The 12,047-nt window shown below is 41.7% G+C and overlaps 1 protein-coding gene across 1 annotated transcript in view; it reads right to left on the bottom strand.

Moving 5' to 3' along the window:
- Positions 1–7,314: 7,314 nt before the first annotated feature.
- The window catches only part of LOC109953224 (extracellular calcium-sensing receptor-like), an 8,251-nt gene continuing 3,518 nt past the window's right edge, over positions 7,315–12,047 (bottom strand). The window contains exon 7 of the mRNA XM_020588652.1: positions 7,315–7,412. Within this exon, the coding sequence (XP_020444308.1) occupies positions 7,315–7,412 (98 nt within the window). The remainder of the gene's footprint in view (positions 7,413–12,047) is intronic.

The following is a 12,047-nucleotide window of genomic DNA, read 5'->3' as shown; positions in this document are numbered from 1 at the left end:
CTTAGACAGTTGGGGGTTCTCAGGATCCCCTCTCTGCTGGCACACCAGCTCCTCAGCCTGAGAGAAAGACACCACCACCAACAGCTGTAAAAGTACCCAGCCCCCCACTGTCCACCTCTGTGTGGATGTCATACTGTCTGAGAGAACTAAACCACTGGGTGGCATCACATGCACATTAAAGCTAATCACAAGCTTGCACTGGTATTTATACATTTTGGATTAGCATAAAAAATAAAAACTGAGGATTATTGTTTCATCTTTCTCAAACTGCATGGTGGAGTGTGTGGGTGTGTGGGGGGGAGTCCAAATAGAAAAGAATTTAGGCTACATACCAGTGTTTGCATGTATGTATGAAAGTGATATCAGAAATCCTACATTAAACAGCCCATGTCATGCTCATTTTGCTCATTTCCAGCCATTTACTGTTTATTCCTAGGTGCCCCTAGATTAGCTTTGCACCCACAAGACTGTAACTCCAAATAGTCAGTAATTTTTTCAGAAAGATAAAACCAGAGAGCGTCTTCCTAAAAACGAGAGGATAGTTTGTGAACATGCACAACTCCTGCTGTCATTGTTATGTCGCAAGTGAACAGCACAATGAACCGCGAGGGCATTAATTAATTTGAATTTCTCCTCCATAGATAGGTAAACAACTGTATATGTACAGATGAAAAAAGATTTGTAACACTAAACAAAGCCGGTAAATGAGAAACCCCATATTTGAAATGGCATAAGACAGACATAGCAACTTGTTCAGCCTTTCAACAATTTTCTACAGAAACAAGGCATTAATGGACATGCAACATGTGTTTTTTTAAAGTTACTGTTAAGTCCTACTGAGTAGTGGAAACATCACTCCGAGGTCAGTAAATCCAACCGGTGGTCTCTGTGTCTTCCTCCACATGACCATATGCAGTCCCAAAGTAGTGAAATTAATTCCAACAGGTAGTGTAGCTCCGACAATAACATAATGGGTCATTAATCTTCTCATTTACATGCATCACATTACATGTGACATACACACTGGCCTCAAGCAGCCAAAACAAACAGGTACTGTGCTCCAGAGGAATCTAGCAATGATGAGCTGATCATTCACTGCCACCGGGGTGGATGTCAGGCATGCTCACATGAAAACACAACTGCCTGGAGATTATGACCATTCAAGGAAATCCTTAAACTTAATTCTCTCAGACTTCTCGAAACCCAAAACACTACATAATTTAATCCAATTTACAAGCCCTAAACACCCACACACCACCACATTCACTTCAAAATACAACAACCTTTAGGAACAATTCACTTAAAAACCACTAAAATCATATTAAAACCCAATATACACTATAACCTAATTTGCAGGTTTAAAACTATTTAAAACCCCACAAAAAATAAAAAAATTAAAAAATTCAGGACCACCCAACACCTTTAGGTTTGCCATAATCTTAACCACTCCAAACCCTAAACACCTAATCCTAACCACTAATTTTGGACCCCAACCCCTCTCCCCTAACGCCCAACCCGTACCATTACCCTGACCATAACATCCCAACCCCAGCGCCCAACACTTAACCCCAAACGCCCCCCCATCTCCCACCTGTGCAACATTTAAACAGATATATAAAAAATAGGAGCATATCAAAACTTAATCGCGCCCTAACCAAACCCACACCCAAACTGGACCAGGTGGAAAATGAATCAAGAAATTAAAATTACAAATATGCTAAAACTCAATCGGACAGCACAGCATTACATGAGCCAGAGTGACAAGCATTGGCCCATGCCCTCACCTTTGACACTTTAGCCTAAACTGTATAGTCAACGGACGATTACGGGGAGAGTTGAAGAATTTCTAACACCTAAACCATGTTGCCACCCTAAAATTCAGGGATTTCCTTGTGGGGACTAGTTTCTGGTGCCCACAAGGACGGCCGAGTCCCCACAGTATGAGTGTGTTAACAGGTTTCGTTCCTAATGATGTAAATAATATAAAGGCACACACACACACACAAAACAACTGAGAGCTAGCTTACTATGAAGCTCAGTTAACGAAACCAGCTCTTCTGACTTTTATGTTGCTTCTTAAAGAAATGAGTTTTGTTGTCACCCCTTAACTGCTCAGTGTCTATACTTGTAATAGTTTTGACTTAGTGCTCACAGTTTCTCAACCTTTATGCAGCTTAATACTTTTACACAAAGCAGTTTATGGCATCAACTCTGATGACAGATCAGAGAAAGCTTTCTCCTGTTCATTAAACTGCACCCCAAATTTCGGTAACCCTTCAACAAAAGTGAAAGTGGGTGAACAAAAGATTTCTCTAGGTTACAACAGATAAAATATTTAACAAGTGAAAAAAGTGAAAAATTAAATGAACACCAAACCTGAATATATCATCCTGTTGACTGATCCACTGTCTTCCGGTTTCAGACTATTATTTCGTTAAGTTTCCTCTCTGTTTCACCTGGCATGCACCAGCTTTATTGTTGCTAATTGGACTCAGCTGTAGCCTATCATGTCTCATCTACCAGGCTGCTTGAGAGGCTAGCTCTCCAGACAGCTGTCGTCGGTCTGTCTTCAGTTCTCCATGCCTCGTCTCTGCCAGCATGTTTTTATGACTGTGGACCACACTCATGATTGGACTCGCCATCAGGTTGTTTCAGCATTTTGCTCAGTTTTGTCAGCTTTGGGCTGTGATTTTGTGTAAATTTGCTCACTGTTTTCCCAGAGACTCTAAGTGACTATTGGCCAGTTGTATGCTTTGATTTTTGTTTTATTATCTCAATGTTTGTTCAGACTCCCAGTGACTGTTTGTCAGCTTTGTGCTATGGTTTTTGTTGTCCATTAAATTTTATTTATACTTACCTATGTATCCTGTCTGGTGTTTGCACTAAGTCCACTTGCCACCCACATTACTGACAGAGTCAGTTGCACTACTGCTGCAATAAATAAATTTATCTTGATTTACAGTAACTATTTTTTTCAGTGGGTTACACATCAACAGGGCAACACAATGCAAGTGATGCAGTCATACCATGCACAATGTGTTAAGATCTATCCCAGCCGAGAAAAATAAGAATTGGAATCTGTATCTTCCAGAGCTGGTCATGGCCTACAATTTCCATGTTCATTCCACAAGTGGTTCTGCCCCTTTTACCTCCTGATTGTGAGCGATGGCAGGTTTCCCAAGACGGTTTGTTCCTACTTAGAGCATGATCATTCAATTTGAGAAGATAATGCTAGCTGTCATCACACTCAAAATAGTACCTGCTCACATTCAAAACACTGTCATTGCATTTAAATATAATGCTGTTTGCTCAAATTTCCTATGGATGCACTGAAACCCTTCTTCTTGCACACAAGCTGCTGCTGTGCACAAAAACATCTGCTCTCACTCTCAAATTTTTGTGAAATAACTCAGAATTCATCAGGCAGTAGATTGTCAGCTATAGTGCTGACCAATGAAATGATTATTTCAAATGCATTCACTTTCCTTTTACAGCATCCTATGCGTGCGGTTACAGTATATAGTAAGACTGCTTCTTCTTGGTTGTTACCCTACTGTTCCAGTGTCACTCCTCATCTGATAATTGCCAGAGAACACACAGGAGACATCATAGGAAGTTTTATGGAACTTTATATAACATGCTGCTCTGCCCTCATAATGCATCCATGTTCATACAGTGTAAACTGCAAGCCACCACATTCTTCTTCTATGCTTTTTTTCTCCTTTTCTCTTTTCCTATGACCAGCTGCATACACTTTTCTCACTATTATTTTTTCTCCTTACTGTCTTACACTATAAACTATCTACCAGGGTTCTGATTTAGTTTCAACCAGATTCAACTACTCCTGTCCTCCAGGGATTTATTATCATATTATAATCATGGCGCCGACCAGGGCTGCCTCAGACATGTGCTCCCGTGTGTTTTTGTTGTTCCTGTCAGTTTTCTGCAACCCTGCCTGGATAACTTTTGCAAGGGACAAGCTTTTGAACATCCAATGGCTTCGTCTTGACATTTTCTCTCCGGTTTTCATTGATGGTGGAAGCTGTTTGACCATTTTAGCTGGTGGAGCGTATATCACCCTATGTGTTCACTGAAACACTGGTCAAATATTTGTTGTATTAGTCACTGAAGCACTCCTCAACATTGTAGTGTCTTGTTCACTAAATCACTGAATCTCCTTAGATTTACAGCTCTGGCGAAGAGGGTCCACAGTTAATTTATTATCACCACCTGGCTATGGGCCAGGGGAGTCTTGGTACAGTAAGACTCCAAGGTTAGTTAAACAAAGATTAGAGATGAAGCCAGGAAGAGGAGAAAACTTCAAAGGTAGAACCATCATACACATACACACACAGGCAGGACAGTTTTAATTAGTGAAACGGAAAGCAATGCCTAATATGGAGCAGTTAGTTGGAAACAAAGGAAGAAGTAGGTGTCTATGTAGAAATTAAGACAGTATAGGTATTCCTCCCTTTCTAGGGCGCTGTCCACGACCATTGGAGCAGAGAGGACGATTGGAGGACGGACGGACTGAAGGACCAATAAAGGGAGAGTTAAGTTTAAACCACGGCTTCTCCCCAACAGTTTTTGACCAATTAGATAGTAGTACCTTTTCATACAAATATTGTATACCGACAAGTTGAGGCCAGTCTTTTCTGTTTATCCTAAACAGTGAAGATCCATGTGCACATGCTTATTTTGATACGTTAATGCATAATAAATTTCACACTGTGAAATATACTTTTGTTAGTCCTCTCTATTCAATATAAGGAACACGCTCCACAGCAGCAGCTGTTATTGGGAAGTGGAGGAGATGCTTATAAAACTTATAAATGTATTAGGCTTTGTTTGGCCAGGAACTCCTCTCTCCAGCAGCCAGTGCGTGTGTCTCTGGAGGAAGGAACAACTCGGGTCGTGTTTGTAATTTTACTTGTGGTTTAAAATAAATCAGCACTAAATGAAGAAAGACGGACTCCTTCGTTATTCAGATCTGTCCAATAAAAGAAGTGGGGTATAACAATCCATTAACTGTAAACCTTTTTATTCTCCTTCGTTATTCAGATCTGTCCAATAAAAGAAGTGGGGTATAACAATCCATTAACTGTAAACCTTTTTATTCTCCTAGAAAGTTTTCCTCATTTATCCTGGTTGGTACCTATATTTCTTCACAGGCCTGTTAGAAATGCATTGCAGCTCTTAGCCAACCCGATAATAAGTATGGAAGAGAAACACCCAGACTCCTTGCTTATTATTTTGGGGGATTTTAACAGAGCAAACTTTAATCACAAATTGCCCAAATACAAAAACACACGGGACCATTGTTATACAGTAATCAAGGACACCTATCGTTCTGTTCCCCGTGCAGCTCTTGGGCTTTTGGACCATTGCATGATCCACCTCATCCTCATTTATAGGCAGAAACTTAAAGCTGCAAAGCCTGTGGTCAAAAGGGTGAAACGATGGACTGAACAAGCAAAGTCTAAACTACAGGCCTGCTTTGCCTGTACAGACTGGGGTGTCTTTGAGACTACAGCTACAGACTTGTTCGAGTATACGGATATGGTTACATCATATATCAGTTTTTGTGAGGACATGTGTGCGCCTATTAAGACTCTCTGCACATACAATAACAATAAGCCTTGTTTCACAGTGAAGCTCAAACAGCTCCGTCATGCCAAAAAGGAGGCCTACAGGAGTGGGGACAGGACCCTGTATAACCAGGCTAGAAACACACTGACAAAGGAGATCAGAGCAGCAAAGAGGAGCTATTTGGAAAGGCTGAAAAATCAGTGTCAGGCCAACAAACTATTGTCAGTGTGGAGGAGCCTACAGAACATCACTGGGTACAGGAGACCATCCCACCCTGCTGTGGACAGCCATCAGCTGGCTGATGAGCTGAATGAGTTTTATTGTAGGTTTGAAAGGCAGAACTCCTCACCCCTCTCTCACCTCTTGGATCCACAACCAGTAGCTGTTTCTTCTAGGACTATCTCTTCCCCCATCAGCCCAGCACCTCTAAGGATCTGTAAAAGATATGTGTGTTGCCTTTTTAGGAAACAAAAGATCAGTAAGGCGCCAGGCCCAGACAGTGTGACCCCCTTCTGTCTGAAAGTCTGTGCTGGCCAGTTGGCTCCCATATTCACGCAAACCTTAGATCACTAGAGCTTTGTGTGGTTCCCTCCTGTTTTAAATGCTCCACCATCATCCCAGTTCCCAAAAAATCCTTCATCGGGGAGCTAAATAACTACAGACCTGTCGTCCTGACACCTGTAGTTAGTTCCTCCTGCTTAAAATGTTCGAGACTGTATTACATACCAATGAGTAAACAGGCAAAACCTCACAAATGCTCAGAGTCTATCTGCTACACCTGCGAAGGCATAATTAATGATGAACCGAGCAGAGATCATAAATGTTATATTCAAAGTATACCTGAAAAAGCGGATCATATTTTAACTTTATCAACAAACACGTGGCCTTGATTCAATATTGCTACGGGGTTAGGAATGTGCCCCGCCCCAATAAATCAGACAATGTATTTATTGCAGCTTTTACAACCTGTCACCTGAGATTAAAACTGTACAGTAATTTGGAGAGCCTTGAAAGAAGGGTCCTCTATTACAATACAGATAGTTTAATTTACACCACCAAACAAGGCGAAACTGAGCTCCAGCAGGGAAACTATCTCGGCGATCTAACAGATGAGTTAAATTCGGATTACATCAAGGAATTTGTTTCAGCTGGTCCTAAAAGTTATGGATATCAGACGAGAGGGGGCAAGGTGGAAATTAAAGTGAAGGGGATCACACAAAGCTATGAGTGTTGTGAATGCATTACTTTTGTCAAATATTTAGTGGAAAACTATATTGAAAAGTCAGAACCTGAAATCTTGACCGCTCCTCAGCATATGCAAACAGAACCTTTTTCAGTACCACTATCTCCTGCCACTGTTGGCTGTCACGATAACGAAGTAATCTCATCTCCCCACCTGTTAAAAATTTCCATCCAGGTTATACAGGTGAGGTTCAGGGTCTCCTGGAATACACCGCATTCCGTGTTGAATCGATACATACTCATTACCCCGTTTTTATCCCTCAGGCCCTGTGCAACCACTTTATAATACCAGCGACCGGAGCTCGTTCCTTGAGTTTCCCATACAGCTTTGAAAACCCTGGGATCCGTTCTCACCAGCGTGGTTGTGCTGCTGGTGGTAGTGTTGGAGGGCGAGGTGTCACTCTGCTTAAACACTTTGGTCAATCGGTGATGGGTGTTTTCAGGCTGCTTGGTAAGATATCTCTTTTTCTTATTTGCAGGGTCTCAGTTCTCCTTCCCTTCCTCATCATCATCATCATCATCATCATCATCATCATCACTCGCATCTTGATAGCTTTCAATCAAATACTCAATCACTACATCTAAGGATGCCCCAATCATTCACTGTGATTTGGGTCCTCACTGTGTCTGGTGAAAAAGTCTCCCCCTCTTTCAGACGATACAGGGAGTAATCTCCGGTTGTGTAATGAAACACATAGCCGCAATATCCAGAGACTAATTTCAACTCACCACGAAGCGAAGCGCTCGGGGGCTTTTGAATCCTGCAGAGTTGCATCGTAACTTTTTTCGGAGCCCGGGACAAATCGGATTCCTCAGTCAGCATCACTGGTACGTTACTTATAACGCCGTATAATTTTTCAACACGAGAGGATGATTTAGGCATTTTTCTCTTTCATTATTACAGTCTGTTTGCTGTAGGAAATGATTTTTTGGAGGTATAACACTACAAAAAGCAGGGCAGTTTATAAAGTATTGAGTATAAGAGGGGGGTGAACAGCTGCGAGGTGTATTTTTGCAGCTTTCTTACAAAAACACGCTGTGACGGAAACATATGCTAAGCTTTGATTTATCTCAAACAAATGCTGTTTTGCCACCTACAGAATTACCCCTAATAAATAACTCAAGGACATCTGTTGTCTTATGGGCCTCCTTTGAAACTAAATATCAAGTCAAGTCTTACTTTCTCCTATTTTACTCTATTTTATATACAAGTCACTACTATGTTTTCTATGTACCATTTGTTTTATTCACTATATAACATTACAAACATAATCATTACCCTGTCTTTATTTTTTAGATTCATCTATCAGGAGGGAGAACAGCTGTGCCCAGTGAGGATGCAGGGAGGGGGTATGGGAACCTGAGGGGGTGAACTTTTGACCTGGGAGGGGATGAATTTACACCTATGGTGGGAGGGGTGGTGGTGACCTTTGACCTGGAAGAGGAGGGAGGCTGGGGAAAGGAATTTACACCTGTGGTGGGAGGGGGAGGGAGGGAGTGACCTTTGACCTGGGAGAGGAGGGAGGCTGGGGTGGGACTTACACCTGTGGTGGGAGAGGGAGGGAGGGGTGAACTTTCACCTAGAATTGTCAAATCGAGTTTGACAAAAGCTGGTATCTATACTGTGTACCCTGCAACACCTTGACCCACCAGGGACCTATGCTCGGATCTTATTTGTCGACTTCAGTTCGGCATTTAACACCATCATCCCAGACATCCTCCACTCCAAACTTACCCAACTCTCTGTGTCTGCCCCCACCTGTCAGTGGATTACTAGCTTTCTGACGGACAGGAAGCAGCAGGTGAGACTGGGGAAAACCACATGTAGCACCCGGACTATCAGCACAGGTGGCCCCCAAGGATGTGTGCTCTCCCCAGTGTTGCTCTCCCTCTATACTAATGACTGCACCTCAGGAGACCCCTCTGTAAAAATCCTGAAGTTTGCAGATGACACAACAGTCATCAGCCTCATTCAAGACAGTGACAAGTCAGCCTATGGACAGGAGGTTGAACAGTTGGCCCTGTGGTGTGGTCGTAACAACCTGGAGCTGAACACGCAGAAGACAGTGGAGATGATAGTGGATTTTAGGAGGAACTCCCCCACCCTATCGCCACTTGCTATGCTCAGCAGCTCTGTTTCAGTCATGCAGTCCTACAAGTTGCACTTCCATCTCCGTCTGGTTTGGCTCAGCAACCAAACAGGACAGGAACAGACTCCAGCAAACAGTCAGAACTGCAGAGAAAATCCTCAGTGCCGGCCTGCCCTCCATGGAGCACCTGTACACCTTACGGGTCAAAAGGAGGTCAGCGAGGATCTCTGCAGACCCCTCTCACCCTGGATACAAACTCTTTGAACTCTCCCCTCCAGACAGCACTACAGGTCACTATGCACCAAGACAACCAGACACAGAGACAGTTTCTTCCCCCGGGCTATTACACTGATGAACAGCTAGTCTATGTTCTATGCTCTTTTAACTTGTGCTTTTTTAACTTGTATATATTTTGTATTTATTTATTTTGTTCTTATGTTGTGCATATCGGGGGCCATTGGGCTGGAGTCAAATTCCTTGTATTCTTTTTTAAATACTTGGCAATAAAGTTTATGCTTATGCTTATATGTATTTTACTTTTTTGTATGTCTTTGACATATATGGATATATACACCAAAACCTTGTATGTTTTGCACCAACTTTATGTTTATATCTCAAATACAGAGCAAAATACACACGGACACATAAGCCATTAACAATAATTATGTTTTGCATGTTCATATATCTGAAATTGTCTAAGCACATGAAACTAATGCAAGTTAAAGCTACAGTATGGATTAATTCAAAATCTAGCTAGTGCTAGCATGAGACCTTGGAATCAATCTCCTCCGCTCTGCCCAGCCCTCCCTCTCCCTACCAAGTTGTATCCTCTGAGGCTAACTGAGGCCAATGCACGTGTTAAAACCTGCAGTTCCTCGAATGGCCACTTGAGTCTGGTTCCAAAAAGGGAGTCAATCCCAGTAGACTCCCATGTTAAAATGCCCAAGTTTACAGCAGAAATAAATATGTTTATAAGCCTGGTGCAAAAAATGGTTTTAGTCTCTTTAGCTAATTTCGGCTTCCATGACAACTGTATAGGAGGTGAATTTTTATAGCCCATTTACATTAGGTTGAATCTAAAAGTTACACATAAATAAGGGCTCGGCCACTTTGAGTGACAGACAGGAGTGTCCTGCCATAGGTGGCTATCTGCTAGCTGTTTAACAAGCTCCAATCATGCTCCACCTCTTTGCCCGTTTTTGGATTAGCTGTAGCAGGCGGAGTGAAGCACTACCAGGATGGCGATGGCCAGACTTGAGCTTAAAACTGCTCTTTATAAAACCAATTGGTGATGTCATGGTAGTGTTGTCCATCTTTTTTTATACAGTCAATGTTCCCTGCTCACTCCACTTTACCCTTTGTGAACATGAGACCATTACACAGTGTCACAGTTTAGAGAGAAATTCACAGAGTTAATCTGGTGGGTATTAAAATAATGTTACTTCACTGAGCTGACTGTCTTGCTTCATGCGTACTGTAAGCACAGCACAACTGTATAGCAACTTCCACTACAGGACAGGTAGACATGACGCATTTAAAGCCAGCAGAGGTTGAGAACATTGGCAGAGAGTGTGCTCTGAAAAGATCATTTTGTGACAAAACAGGGCAACACTTAACCACTGTATCACATACAAGACACATGCTGTTTGAAAACCTATCTGAAATTGAATAAAACATACTGTCAAGTGTAGCTACATCTGAAAAGAGTGTGGCATGACAAATAACACTTAAATATCACCGCAGCTGCAGCAGGTGTGTGATGAGAGCCAGACTCCCAGAGAAAAGGTTAGTGGAGACACATTCAGCTAGCAGGCATCAAAATTAATGTAATTCACCAGTCACAAGTTGATTCAACAGCTATGGCTCTCCAACCAGGTGGATTGTGTATGAACTTGCCTGAATGTAACTGGCTTATTACTGTAAGTGAAAGCAGTAACACAGTGACATCCTTAGCTTAGGCAGCTGCTGTTACAGTTACACTGGGAGCACAAATGACATGTTCATCAATCCAGTTTTGTTGGTTTCTTTTCTTCCCTCTCTTCAAAATTTTTGTTCATGTAACTGTTTCAGCTAACACTGAAAACAGTAGCTTGCTAGCTTGCCACCATGTCAATAGAGCATGTTCATATATTGACTTACAGGCATGATCTCCCACTCCTGATGGCGGCCTTCTTTGATTGGTTAAGAAGGCCATCTGGTCAAAAGCCTTTAGAAAGTAGTATTTTATGCACTGTGGCCAGGTTTTTTTAGGAGTCTGGGTCACAGGACAGCAGTTCTCCCCATTAAGATAAATTTTTGGGGGCTACTAAAAAAATGAATTACTGTAGCTTAAGCCAAAGATTTTTTGTCTTTGAAGATGCAGATTGTTTGACTACATTTTTTAAAACTGCATTATAAATGTTATAGACTCATTAAAAACTAAGGCTTGTGCATTTGCTTGCACTTGATTATACATATTAGTTGATGTGAATGTATATTACACTGCATTAAATGCTGTCATCTCCATATGCTATGAGTGTAGAAACATACAAATAAGAAATTTTAATGAGCTGCAATAATCCTCTTCAATAAAGTGAATATTGGTTTCTACATGAGTCTGGTTAACAAAATATGTAAAAATTATAAAGGCACAAGAATGCCTTTGCCACCCTATTCTGTATGTTTTTCAGAATGACTTTGATGCCCCTTTCTCCATCATATTCTTCTTTGTATTCATTTCTGGTTTCAGTAAGATAATATAACACTTTGGAATAAAAGTACAAATGAGCAGTCCAAAACTGGAGGCCAGAATAGCAAATATCTCTACAGAAACACTGAACTTCCCAGGAGAGCTGACATATGCTGGAATAAAAGTGATCCAGACTGCACAGAATATAAGCATGCTGAAGGTGATCAGTTTGGCCTCATTGAAGTTATCAGGCAGTTTCCGAGCAAGAAAAGCCAGAATAAAACATAAGATGGCCAGAAGGCCTATGTACCCAAGTACAGCCCAAAAGCCTACAGCTGATCCCAGAGCACACTCTAAGATGATTTTGTCCTTGAACTGGGTAAAATTCTTAAATGGAAAAGGAGGAGAAATAGTTAACCAGAGGATACATATAACAACCTGGATGAGAGTGAAAGCCA

The sequence above is a fragment of the Monopterus albus genome, unplaced genomic scaffold (genome assembly GCF_001952655.1).
Source record: "Monopterus albus unplaced genomic scaffold, M_albus_1.0 scaffold584.1, whole genome shotgun sequence".
Lineage (NCBI taxonomy): Eukaryota > Metazoa > Chordata > Actinopteri > Synbranchiformes > Synbranchidae > Monopterus > Monopterus albus.
Note: the sequence above shows the minus strand (reverse complement) of the source record. Positions and strands in the feature narration are given on the sequence as shown.